Genomic DNA, 14,495 nt, shown 5'->3' on the forward strand with positions numbered 1-14,495 from the left:
GCCATGAGATCCAACTCTGGTTTGCCCCAACGATGAATCAACTGAGCAAACACCTCCGGATGGAGTTCCCACTCCCCCGGGTGAAAATTCTGACGACTTAGAAAATCCACCTCCCAGTTCTCCACGCCTGGGATATGGATTGCTGACAGGTGGCAAGAGTGAATCTCTGCCCAGCAAATTATTTTTGAGACTTCTAACATCGCTAGGGAGCTCTTGGTTCCCCCTTGATGGTTGATGTAAGCCACAGTCGTGATATTGTCCGACTGAAATCTGATGAACCTCAGTGTTGCTAACTGAGGCCAAGCCAGAAGAGCATTGAATATTGCTCTCAACTCCAGAATATTTATCGGAAGGAGTTTCTCCTCCTGAGTCCACGATCCCTGTGCCTTCAGGGAGTTCCAGACTGCACCCCAACCTAGAAGGCTGGTATCTGTTGTTACAATTGTCCAATCTGGCCTGCGAAAGGTCATACCCTCGGACAGGTGGACCCGAGACAACCACCAGAGAAGAGAATCTCTGGTCTCTTGATCCAGATGTAGCAGAGGGGACAAATCTGTGTAATCCCCATTCCACTGACTTAGCATGCATAATTGCAGCGAGCAGGGAAAAAAAAAAAATTAAAGGAGAGTAACCACGGCTGTGTATGTCAAGCAGTTTGAAAGCAATGTATCAACCAACTAGCTCCCAACCCAGTATGTGAGTATATGCTGACAAGTAGAAATGTCCCAGTCCTGAGGGGTTTCCCTACCCCAATCGTGGACCTGCGAGGCTTAAGTCCCACCGCTAATACGCAACTATTAGAATAGGCTTGTGAAAAAACTTAGATAACTAATAGTGCTGTGTTAACCATAAGTTCATAGCCCATACCTTATCCACTGCTGGAATCAGAAGGCTGTCTCTTGCGATAGTGTGTCCGCCCACCTTCCTGTGCTTTTGCGGTATCTCGAGTGAACTCCAATGGCTGCGGCGGGTAGCTCCTCCTTCCGTCGGCGTCCCAGGTGATGGGTGTGTGTTGCGGTCAGGGCGAAAGTGCAAAACCCAGCTGCTGTGCAACGTACCGCTGCTTGTGCTCCTTTTTTCTCTTTTTATCCATAATTGCAGCGGTCTGAGATGTAGGCGCGCAAATGGTACTATGTCCATTGCCGCTACCATTAAGCCGATCACCTCCATACACTGAGCCACCGAAGGGCGCGGAATGGAAAGAAGAATATGGCAAGCATTTAGAAGCTTTGATAACCTGGACTCCGTCAGGTAAATTTTCATCTCTACAGAATCTATAAGAGTCCCTAAGAAGGAGACTCTTGTGAGTGGGGATAGAGAACTCTTTTCCTCGTTCACTTTCCACCCGTGCGATCTCAGAAATGCCAGAACTATCTCTGTATGAGACTTGGCAATTTGAAAGCTTGACGCCTGTATCAGGATGTCGTCTAGATACGGAGCCACCGCTATGCCTCGCGGTCTTAGAACCGCCAGAAGTGAGCCCAGAACCTTCGTAAAGATTCTCGGGGCTGTAGCCAACCCGAAGGGAAGAGCTACAAATTGGTAATGCCTGTCTAGAAAGGCAAACCTTAGGAACCGATGATGATCTTTGTGAATCGGTATGTGAAGGTAGGCATCCTTTAAGTCCACTGTGGTCATGTACTGACCCTCTTGGATCATGGGTAGGATGGTCCGAATAGTTTCCATTTTGAAAGATGGAACTCTGAGGAATTTGTTTAAGATCTTTAGATCCAAAATTGGTCTGAAGGTTCCCTCTTTTTTGGGAACCACAAACAGATTTGAATAAAAACCCTGTCCTTGTTCCGTCCCCGGAACTGGATGGATCACTCCCATTACTAGGAGGTCTTGCACACAGCGTAGGAATGCCTCTTTCTTTATCTGATTTGCAGATAATCTTGAAAGATGAAATCTCCCTTGTGGAGGGGAAGCTTTGAAGTCCAGAAGATATCCCTGAGATATGATCTCCAACGCCCAGGGATCCTGAACATCTCTTGCCCACGCCTGGGCGAAGAGAAAAAGTCTGCCCCCTACTAGATCCGTCGCCGGATAGGGGGCCATTCCTTCATGCTGTCTTAGAGGCAGCAGCAGGCTTTCTGGCCTGCTTGCCCTTGTTCCAGGACTGGTTAGGTTTCCAGGCCTGCTTAGATTGAGCAAAAGTTCCCTCTTGTCTTGAAGCGGAGAAAGTTGATGCTGCACCTGCCTTGAAATTTCGAAAGGCACAAAAATTAGACTGTTTGGCCTTTGATTTGGCCCTGTCCTGAGGAAGGGTATGACCCTTACCTCCAGTAATGTCAGCAATAATTTCTTTCAAACCAGGCCCGAATAAGGTCTGCCCCTTGAAAGGAATGTTGAGTAATTTAGACTTTGAAGTCACATCAGCTGACCAGGATTTGAGCCATAGCGCCCTACGCGCCTGGATGGCGAATCCGGAATTCTTAGCCGTTAGTTTAGTCAAATGAACAATGGCATCAGAAACAAATGAGTTAGCTAGCTTAAGAGTTCTAAGCTTGTCAACAATTTCAGTCAATGGAGCTGTATGGATGGCCTCTTCCAGGGCCTCAAACCAGAATGCCGCCGCAGCAGTGACAAGCGCAATGCATGCAAGGGGCTGTAAAATAAAACCTTGTTGAATAAACATTTTCTTAAGGTAACCCTCTAATTTTTTATCCATTGCATCTGAAAAAGCACAACTGTCCTCAACCGAGATAGTGGTACGCTTTGCTAAAGTAGACACTGCTCCCTCCACCTTAGGGACAGTCTGCCATAAGTCCCGTGTAGTGGCATCTATTGGAAACATTTTTCTAAATATAGGAGGTGGGGAAAAGGGCACACCGGGCCTATCCCACTCCTTACTAATAATTTCTGTCTTTTAGGTATTGGAAAAACATCAGTACTCACCGGCACTGCATAGTATTTATCCAGCCTACACAATTTCTCTGGCACTGCAATTGTGTCACAGTCATTCAGAGCAGCTAATACCTCCCCAAGCAATACACGGAGGTTCTCAAGCTTAAATTTAAAATTAGAAATCTCTGAATCAGGTCTCCCCGAATCAGAGACGTCACCCACAGACTGAAGCTCTCCGTCCTCAGGTTCTGCATATTGTGACGCAGTATCAGACATGGCTCTTACAGCATCTACGCGCTCTGTATCTCATCTAACCCCAGAGCTATCACGCTTGCCTCTCAATTCAGGCAATCTGGATAATATCTCTGACAGGGTATTATTCATGATTGCAGCCATGTCCTGCAAAGTAATCGCTATGGGCGTCCCTCATGTACTTGGCGCCATATTAGCGTGTGACCCTTGAGCGGGAGGCGAAGGGTCCGACACGTGGGGAGAGTTAGTCGGCATAACTTCCCCCTCGACAGACCACTCTGGTGACAATTCTTTTATAGATAAAGACTGATCTTTACTGTTTAAGGTGAAATCAATACATTTAGTACACATTCTCGTATGGGGCTCCACCATGGCTTTTAAACATAATGAACAAGTATCCTCTGTTTCAGACATGTTTGTACAGACTAGCAATGAGACTAGCAAGCTTGGAAAACACTTGAAAGCAAGTTAACAAGCAATATAAAAAAAATGTTACTGTGCCTTTAAGAGAAACAAATTTTGACAAAATTTGAAATAACAGTGAAAAAAGGCAGTTACACTAACAAAATTTTTACAGTGTATGTAACAAGTCAGCAGAGCATTGCACCCACTTGCAAATGGATGATTAACCCCTTAATAACAAAAACAGAATAATAAATGACAAAAACGTTTTTTAAACACAGTCACAACAACTGCCACAGTTTACTGTGATTGTTACCCTCCTCAAACACGACTTTGAAGCCTTTTGAGCCCTTCAGAGAAGTCCTGTATCATGCAGAGGGAAGCTGAATGTCTGTCAGTATTTTTAGCTGCACAGAAAAGCACTAAAATAGGCCCTTCCCACTCATATTGCAACAGTGGAAAGCTTCAGGAAACTGTCTCTAGGCAGAAATAATCAAACCAGCCATGTGGAAAAACATAATTTATGCTTACCTGATAAATTCCTTTCTTCTGTTGTGTGATCAGTCCACGGGTCATCATTACTTCTGGGATATAACTCCTCCCCAACAGGAAATGCAAGAGGATTCACCCAGCAGAGCTGCATATAGCTCCTCCCCTCTACGTCAGTCCCAGTCATTCGACCAAGAATCAACGAGAAAGGAGTAACCAAGGGTGAAGTGGTGACTGGAGTATAATTTAAAAGATATTTACCTGCCTTAAAAACAGGGCGGGCCGTGGACTGATCACACAACAGAAGAAAGGAATTTATCAGGTAAGCATAAATTATGTTTTCTTCTGTTATGTGTGATCAGTCCACGGGTCATCATTACTTCTGGGATACCAATACCAAAGCAAAAGTACACGGATGACGGGAGGGAAAGGCAGGCTCATTATACAGAAGGAACCACTGCCTGAAGAACCTTTCTCCCAAAAATAGCCTCCGAAGAAGCAAAAGTGTCAAATTTGTAAAATTTGGAAAAAGTATGAAGTGAAGACCAAGTTGCAGCCTTGCAAATCTGTTCAACAGAGGCCTCATTCTTAAAGGCCCAAGTGGAAGCCACAGCTCTAGTGGAGTGAGCTGTAATTCTTTCAGGAGGCTGCTGTCCAGCAGTCTCATAGGCTAAACGTATTATGCTACGAAGCCAAAAAGAGAGAGAGGTAGCAGAAGCTTTTTGACCTCTCCTCTGTCCAGAGTAAACGACAAACAAGGAAGAAGTTTGGCGAAAATCCTTAGTTGCCTGCAAGTAGAACTTGAGGGCACGAACTACATCCAGATTGTGTAAAAGACGTTCCTTCTTTGAAGAAGGATTTGGACACAAGGATGGGACAACAATCTCTTGATTGATGTTCCTGTTAGTGACTACCTTAGGTAAGAACCCAGGTTTAGTACGCAGAACTACCTTGTCTGAGTGAAAAATCAGATAAGGGGAATCACAATGTAAGGCTGATAACTCAGAGACTCTTCGAGCCGAGGAAATAGCCATTAAAAACAGAACTTTCCAAGATAACATTTTTATATCAATGGAATGAAGGGGTTCAAACGGAACACCCTGTAAAACGTTAAGAACTAAGTTTAAACTCCATGGTGGAGCAACAGCTTTAAACACAGGCTTGATCCTAGCTAAAGCCTGACAAAAGGACTGGACGTCTGGATTTTCTGACAGACGTCTGTGTAACAAGATGGACAGAGCTGAAATCTGTCCCTTTAATGAACTAGCTGATAAACCCTTTTCTAAACCTTCTTGTAGAAAAGACAGTATCCTAGCGATCCTAACCTTACTCCAGGAGTAACCTTTGGATTCGCACCAGTATAGGTATTTCCGCCATATTTTATGGTAAATCCTTCTGGTAACAGGCTTCCTAGCCTGAATTAGGGTATCAATAACCGACTCAGAAAAACCACGTTTTGATAAAATCAAGCGTTCAATTTCCAAGCAGTCAGCTTCAGAGAAGTTAGATTTTGATGTTTGAATGGACCCTGTATCAGAAGGTCCTGTCTTAGAGGTAGAGACCAAGGCGGACAGGATGACATGTCCACTAGATCTGCATACCAAGTCCTGCGTGGCCATGCAGGTGCTATTAGAATTACTGATGCTCTCTCCTGTTTGATTTTGGCAATCAATCGAGGAAGCAGCGGGAAGGGTGGAAACACATAAGCCATCCTGAAGTTCCAAGGTGCTGTCAAAGCATCTATCAGAACTGCTCCCGGATCCCTGGATCTGGACCCGTAGCGAGGAAGTTTGGCGTTCTGGCGAGACGCCATGAGATCTATCTCTGGTTTGCCCCAACGTCGAAGTATTTGGGCAAAGACCTCCGGATGAAGTTCCCACTCCCCCGGATGAAAAGTCTGGCGACTCAAGAAATCCGCCTCCCAGTTCTCCACTCCCGGGATGTGGATTGCTGACAGGTGGCAAGAGTGAGACTCTGCCCAGCGAATTATCTTTGATACTTCCATCATTGCTAGGGAGCTTCTTGTCCCTCCCTGATGGTTGATGTAAGCTACAGTCGTGATGTTGTCCGACTGAAACCTGATGAACCCCCGAGTTGTTAACTGGGGCCAAGCCAGAAGGGCATTGAGAACTGCTCTCAATTCCAGAATGTTTATTGGAAGGAGACTCTCCTCCTGATTCCATAGTCCCTGAGCCTTCAGAGAATTCCAGACAGCGCCCCAACCTAGTAGGCTGGCGTCTGTTGTTACAATTGTCCAGTCTGGCCTGCTGAATGGCATCCCCCTGGACAGGTGTGGCCGATAAAGCCACCATAGAAGAGAATTTCTGGTCTCTTGATTCAGATTCAGAGTAGGGGACAAATCTGAGTAATCCCCATTCCACTGACTTAGCATGCATAATTGCAGCGGTCTGAGGTGTAGGCGTGCAAAAGGTACTATGTCCATTGCCGCTACCATTAAGCCGATCACCTCCATGCATTGAGCTACTGACGGGTGTTGAATGGAATGAAGGACGCGGCATGCATTTTGAAGCTTTGTTAACCTGTCTTCTGTCAGGTAAATCTTCATTTCTACAGAATCTATAAGAGTCCCCAAGAATGGAACTCTTGTGAGAGGAAAGAGAGAACTCTTCTTTTCGTTCACTTTCCATCCATGCGACCTTAGAAATGCCAGAACTAACTCTGTATGAGACTTGGCAGTTTGAAAGCTTGAAGCTTGAATTAGAATGTCGTCTAGGTACGGAGCTACCGAAATCCCTCGCGGTCTTAGTACCGCTAGAAGGGCACCCAGAACCTTTGTGAAGATTCTTGGAGCCGTAGCCAATCCGAATGGAAGAGCTACAAACTGGTAGTGCCTGTCTAAGAAGGCAAACCTTAGATACCGGTGATGATCTTTGTGGATCGGTATGTGAAGGTAAGCATCCTTTAAATCCACTGTGGTCATGTACTGACCCTCTTGGATCATGGGTAAGATTGTCCGAATAGTTTCCATTTTGAACGATGGAACTCTTAGGAATTTGTTTAGAGTCTTTAAATCTAAGATTGGCCTGAAAGTTCCCTCTTTTTTGGGAACCACAAACAGGTTTGAGTAGAACCCTTGTCCTTGTTCCGACCGCGGAACCGGATGGATCACTCCCATTAATAACAGATCTTGTACGCAGCGTAGAAACGCTTCTTTCTTTATCTGGTTTGTTGACAACCTTGACAGATGAAATCTCCCTCTTGGGGGAGATAATTTGAAGTCTAGAAGGTATCCCTGCGATATGATCTCTAGAGCCCAGGGATCCTGAACATCTCTTGCCCAGGCCTGGGCGAAGAGAGAGAGTCTGCCCCCCACTAGATCCGGTCCCGGATCGGGGGCTCTCGGTTCATGCTGTCTTTGGGGCAGCAGCAGGTTTCCTGGCCTGCTTGCTCTTGTTCCAGGACTGGTTAGGCTTCCAGCCTTGCCTGTAACGAGCAACAGCTCCTTCCTGTTTTGGTGCAGTGGAGGTTGATGCTGCTCCTGTTTTAAAGTTCCGAAAGGGACGAAAATTAGACTGTCTAGCCTTAGCTTTGGCTTTGTCTTGAGGTAGGGCGTGGCCCTTACCTCCTGTAATGTCAGCGATAATCTCTTTCAAACCGGGCCCAAATAAAGACTGCCCCTTGAAAGGTATATTAAGTAATTTGGACTTAGAAGTAACATCAGCTGACCAGGATTTTAGCCACAGCGCCCTACGTGCCTGTATGGCGAATCCTGAGTTCTTAGCCGTAAGTTTGGTTAAATGTACTACGGCCTCCGAAATGAAGGAATTAGCTAGTTTAAGGACTCTAAGCCTGTCCGTAATGTCGTCTAGCGTAGATGAACTAAGGTTCTCTTCAAGCGACTCAATCCAAAATGCTGCCGCAGCCGTAATCGGCGCGATACATGCAAGGGGTTGTAATATAAAACCTTGTTGAACAAACATTTTCTTAAGGTAACCCTCTAATTTTTTATCCATTGGATCTGAGAAAGCACAGCTATCCTCCACCGGGATAGTGGTACGCTTAGCTAAAGTAGAAACTGCTCCCTCCACCTTGGGGACCGTTTGCCATAAGTCCCGAGTGGTGGCGTCTATTGGAAACATCTTTCTAAATATTGGAGGGGGTGAGAACGGCACACCGGGTCTATCCCACTCCTTAGTAACAATTTCAGTTAGTCTCTTAGGTATAGGAAAAACGTCAGTACTCGCCGGTACCGCAAAGTATTTATCCAACCTACACAGTTTCTCTGGTATTGCAACGGTGTTACAATCGTTGAGAGCTGCTAAGACCTCCCCTAGTAATACACGGAGGTTTTCCAATTTAAATTTAAAATTTGAAATATCTGAGTCCAATCTGTTTGGATCAGAACCGTCACCCACAGAATGAAGCTCTCCGTCCTCATGCTCTGCGAGCTGTGACGCAGTATCAGACATGGCCCTAGCATTGTCAGCGCACTCTGTTCTCACCCCAGAGTGATCACGCTTGCCTCTTAGTTCTGGTAATTTAGACAAAACTTCAGTCATAACAGTAGCCATATCTTGTAATGTTATCTGTAATGGCCGCCCAGATGTACTAGGCGCCAAAATATCACGCACCTCCCGGGCGGGAGATGCAGGTACTGCCGCGTGAGGCGAGTTAGTCGGCATAACTCTCCCCTCGCTGTTTGGTGAAATTTGTTCACATTGTACAGATTGACTTTTATTTAAAGTAGCATCAATACAGTTAGTACATAAATTTCTATTGGGCTCCACCTTGGCATTGGAACAAATGACACAGATATCTTCCTCTGAGTCAGACATGTTTAACACACTAGCAAAAAACTTGGTTATAATCTTTTTTAGCAAAAAACGTACTGTGCCTCAAAGAGGTACTAACGATTAAATGACAGTTGAAATAGTGAACTGAAAAACAGTTATAGCATCAAACTTTAAAACAACAAAACTTTTAGCAAAGGTTTGTTCCCATTAGTAAAATAACAATAATTAAATTTGACATAAAAAATACAAAGCAACGTTTTTATTCACAGTCACTATAAGAATTCTCACAGCTCTGCTGAGAGAATTTACCTCCCTTCAAAGAAGTTTGAAGACCCCTGAGATCTATCAGAGATGAACCGGATCATGCAGGAAAAATAAAAGTAACTGACTGGTATTTTTTGATGCGTAGCAAAGAGCGCCAAAACGGCCCCTCCCTCTCCCACACAGCAGTGAAGAGAAACGAAACTGTCACAAATAAAGCAAAAAAACTGCCAAGTGGAAAATAATGCCCAAATATTTATTCACACAGTACCTCAGCAATGTAAACGATTCTACATTCCAGCAAAAACGTTTAACATGATAAATAGTTATTAAAAAGGATTAGTGACCTTTAACAGAGTAGTTCCAGTGAAATACCATCCCCAGAATACTGAAGTGTATACATACATGTCATTTTAACGGTATGGCAGGATTTTCTCATCAATTCCATTCAGAAAATAAAAACTGCTACATACCTCAATGCAGATTCCTCTGCCCGCTGTCCCCTGATCTGAAGCCTTTACCTCCCTCAGATGGCCGAGAACAGCAATATGATCTTAACTACTCCGGTTAAAATCATAGTAAAAAACTCTGACAGATTCTTCCTCAAACTCTGCCAGAGAAGTAATAACACGCTCCGGTGCTATTTTAAAATAACAAACTTTTGATTGAAGTCATAAAAACTAAGTATAATCACCATAGTCCTCTCACACATCCTATCTAGTCGTTGGGTGCAAGAGAATGACTGGGACTGACGTAGAGGGGAGGAGCTATATGCAGCTCTGCTGGGTGAATCCTCTTGCATTTCCTGTTGGGGAGGAGTTATATCCCAGAAGTAATGATGACCCGTGGACTGATCACACATAACAGAAGAAAAAACTAGGCCCCAATAAGTTTTGTCACCAAACATATATAAAAACGATTAACATGCCAGCAAACGTTTTATATTACATTTTTATAAGAGTATGCATCTCTATTAATAAGCCTGATACCAGTCGCTATCACTGCATTTAAGGCTTAACTTACATTAATCCGGTATCAGCAGCATTTTTCTAGCAAATTCCATCCCTAGAAATATGTTAACTGCACATACCTTATTACAGGAAAACCTGCACACTATTCCCCCTCTGAAGTTACCTCACTCCTCAGAATATGTGAGAACAGCCATGGATCTTAGTTACTTCTGCGAAGATCATAGAAAATGCAGGCAGATTCTTCTTCTAAATACTGCCTGAGATAAACAGCACACTCCGGTACCATTTAAAAATAACAAACTTTTGATTGAAGAAATAAACTAAGTATAAAACACCACTCTCCTCTTACGACCTCCATCTTTGTTGAGGGTTGCAAGAGAATGACTGGATATGGCAGTTAGGGGAGGAGCTATATAGCAGCTCTGCTGTGGGTGATCCTCTTGCAACTTCCTGTTGGGAAGGAGAATATCCCATAAGTAATGGATGATCCGTGGACTGGATACACTTAACAAGAGAAATTCTGTTTTTATCCCTTCTGAGGTTACCACTAATATTTACTTCTATTATCCCACATATGACCCAATCACCACGTCTAACCGAATGTTGAAAACAATAAGAAGGGGGAAAAAAATCAGTGCTCCTTGACAATATTCAGAGTTTAAATCAAAAGATCTTCTTACCGTTCAACGTAATTTTTTGTCTTTGAACTTAAAGTGATATCACTGTCAAGACTGGAACTTTCTTTTTTCCAGAAATCATCAGAACTGTCCTCCCAATTATAGAAAGAACTAGTGATTGGTTCAGCAGGCTCCTCTCTATATCTGCAAAACCACAAAAATAAGATCTGTTACATAAATAAACACAACTTTCAAAAGAGACCTTTTTAAAGATTAAACCTCAATTTCCAGGTTTAAGAGTTAATCAGATTTCACCATTATATAGAAATTACCATAAACAATATACATGCTATAAACAATGTGCAACCGTTCAGAAAGCCGACCTCTCATTGCTCTCAACAAAGGAGTTCAAGAAAAACGGGACAATTGAAAATTAGACGTGCATTAAGATTCAGATAAATAGAGGGGGGGGGGGGATCACATATTTTGTTGTATTTGTTTTTATCGTATCCCTTTAACGCATTTAAATATGTGATGTGTGTTGGTACAGTATAAGTTTAAATAAATTTGTGAATAAAAGGGTGGGAAACTACAAACCAGTTTATACATTCAGCTAGATGTGATACAATATTAGGCACAGGGTTACTAATACACAACTGGGGTTACCTTGAGGGCCGTGAAGAACTAAAAAAGAAATCCTCCGATTCCTCCTCCTGGTAAAGCTTTTTCGATTTGACATTTTTTGGAGCTTCTTGTTCAATCATTTGCATTTCAGCAAGGACAGAATGTGAGATGCCGCTGCACACACAGAAAAAGTGACACCTATTATAGTACACCCTGAGAGATCCCTACACTATAGTAATAATGTGAGATGCCGCTGTGCACATAGAGAAGTGACACCTATTACTGTACACCCTGAGAGATCCCTACACTATAGTAATAATGTGAGATGCCGCTGTGCACATAGAGAAGTGACACCTATTATTGTACACCCTGAGAGATCCCTACACTATAGTAACAATGTGAGATGCCGCTGTGCACATAGAGAAGTGACACCTATTATTGTACACCCTGAGAGATCCCTACACTATAACAATAATGTGAGATGCCGCTGTGCACATAGAGAAGTGACACCTATTATTGTACACCCCGAGAGATCCTTACACTATAGTAATAATGTGAGATGCCGCTGCGCACACAGAGAAGTGACACCTATTACTGTACACCCTGAGAGATCCCTACACTATAGTAATAATGTGAGATGCCGCTGCACACATAGAGAAGTGACACCTATTACTGTACACCCTGAGAGATACCTACACTATAGTAATAATGTGAGATGCCGCTGCACAAATAGAGAAGTGACACCTATTATTGTACACCCTGAGAGATCCCTACACTATAGTAATAATGTGAGATGCCGCTGCACATAGAGAAGTGACACCTATTATTGTACACCCTGAGAGATCCCTACACTATAGTAATAATGTGAGATGCCGCTGCGCACGTAGAGAAGTGACACCTATTACTGTACACCCTGAGAGATCCTTACACTATAGTAATAATGTGAGATGCCGCTGCGCACACAGAGAAGTGACACCTATTACTGTACACCCTGAGAGATCCCTACACTATAGTAATAATGTGAGATGCCGCTGCACATAGAGAAGTGACACCTATTACTGTACACCATGAGAGATCCCTACACTATAGTAATAATGTGAGATGCCGCTGCACACATAGAGAAGTGACACCTATTATTGTACACCCTGAGAGATCCCTACACTATAGTAATAATGTGAGATGCCGCTGCACATAGAGAAGTGACACCTATTATTGTACACCCTGAGAGATCCCAACACTATAGTAATAATGTGAGATGCCGCTGCGCACGTAGAGAAGTGACACCTATTACTGTACACCCTGAGAGATCCCTACACTATAGTAATAATGTGAGATGCCGCTGTGCACATAGAGAAGTGACACCTATTATTGTACACCCTGAGAGATCCCTACACTATAGTAATAATGTGAGATGCCGCTGCGCGCACAGAGAAGTGACAACTATTACTGTACACCCTGAGAGATCCCTACACTATAGTAACAATGTGAGATGCCGCGCACATAGAGAAGTGACACCTATTATTGTACACCCTGAGAGATCCCTACACTATAGTAACAATGTGAGATGCCGCTGTGCACATAGAGAAGTGACACCTATTACTGTACACCCTGAGAGATCCTTACACTATAGTAATAATGTGAGATGCCGCTGCGCACATAGAGAAGTGACACCTATTATTGTACACCCTGAGAGATCCCTACACTATAGTAATAATGTGAGATGCCGCTGCGCACATAGAGAAGTGACACCTATTACTGTACACCCTGAGAGATCCCTACACTATAGTAATAATGTGAGATACCGCTGCGCACATAGAGAAGTGACACCTATTACTGTACACCCTGAGAGATCCCTACACTATAGTAATAATGTGAGATGCCGCTGTGCACATAGAGAAGTGACACCTATTATTGTACACCCTGAGAGATCCCTACACTATAGTAATAATGTGAGATGCCGCTGCGCACACAGAGAAGTGACACCTATTATTGTACACCCTGAGAGATCCCTACACTATAACAATAATGTGAGATGCCGCTGTGCACAGAGAAGTGACACCTATTATTGTACACCCTGAGAGATCCCTACACTATAGTAATAATGTGAGATGCCTCTGCACACGTAGAGAAGTGACACCTATTATTGTACACCCTGAGAGATCCCTACACTATAGTAATAATGTGAGATGCCGCTGTGCACATAGAGAAGTGACACCTATTACTGTACACCGTGAGAGATCCTTACACTATAGTAATAATGTGAGATGCCGCTGCGCACATAGAGAAGTGACACCTATTATTGTACACCCTGAGAGATCCTTACACTATAGTAATAATGTGAGATGCCGCTGTGCACATAGAGAAGTGACACCTATTACTGTACACCCTGAGAGATCCTTACACTATAGTAATAATGTGAGATGCCGCTGCGCACATAGAGAAGTGACACCTATTATTGTACACCCTGAGAGATCCCTACACTATAGTAATAATGTGAGATGCCGCTGCGCACGTAGAGAAGTGACACCTATTATTGTACACCCTGAGAGATCCTTACACTATAGTAATAATGTGAGATGCTGCTGCGCACATAGAGAAGTGACACCTATTACTGTACACCCTGAGAGATCCCTACACTATAGTAATAATGTGAGATGCCGCGCACATAGAGAAGTGACACCTATTATTGTACACCCTGAGAGATCCCTACACTATAGTAATAATGTGAGATGCCGCTGCGCACACAGAGAAGTGACACCTATTATTGTACACCCTGAGAGATCCCTACACTATAGTAATAATGTGAGATGCCGCTGCGCACGTAGAGAAGTGACACCTATTATTGTACACCCTGAGAGATCCCTACACTATAGTAATAATGTGAGATGCCGCTGCGCACGTAGAGAAGTGACACCTATTATTGTACACCCTGAGAGATCCCTACACTATAGTAATAATGTGAGATGCCGCTGCGCACATAGAGAAGTGACACCTATTACTGTACACCCTGAGAGATCCCTACACTATAGTAATAATGTGAGATGCCGCGCACATAGAGAAGTGACACCTATTATTGTACACCCTGAGAGATCCCTACACTATAGTAATAATGTGAGATGCCGCTGTGCACATAGAGAAGTGACACCTATTGTACACCCTGAGAGATCCTTACACTATAGTAATAATGTGAGATGCCGCTGCGCACATAGAGAAGTGACACCTATTATTGTACACCCTGAGAGATCCCTACACTATAGTAATAATGTGAGATGCCGCTG

At 43.6% G+C, this 14,495-nt stretch overlaps 1 protein-coding gene across 1 annotated transcript in view; it reads right to left on the bottom strand.

Annotated features, from left to right (window-relative positions):
- ARFGAP3 (ADP ribosylation factor GTPase activating protein 3) overlaps positions 1 to 14,495 on the bottom strand; it is a gene marked incomplete in the record, with an annotated part of 126,537 nt that overhangs the window by 27,399 nt on the left and 84,643 nt on the right. Inside the window, 2 exon segments of the mRNA XM_053719099.1 lie at positions 10,657 to 10,797; positions 11,260 to 11,391. Of these exon segments, the coding sequence (XP_053575074.1) occupies positions 10,657 to 10,797; positions 11,260 to 11,391 (273 nt within the window).

The sequence above is a fragment of the Bombina bombina genome, chromosome 6, assembly GCF_027579735.1.
Source record: "Bombina bombina isolate aBomBom1 chromosome 6, aBomBom1.pri, whole genome shotgun sequence".
In the NCBI taxonomy this organism is placed as follows: Eukaryota; Metazoa; Chordata; class Amphibia; order Anura; family Bombinatoridae; genus Bombina; species Bombina bombina.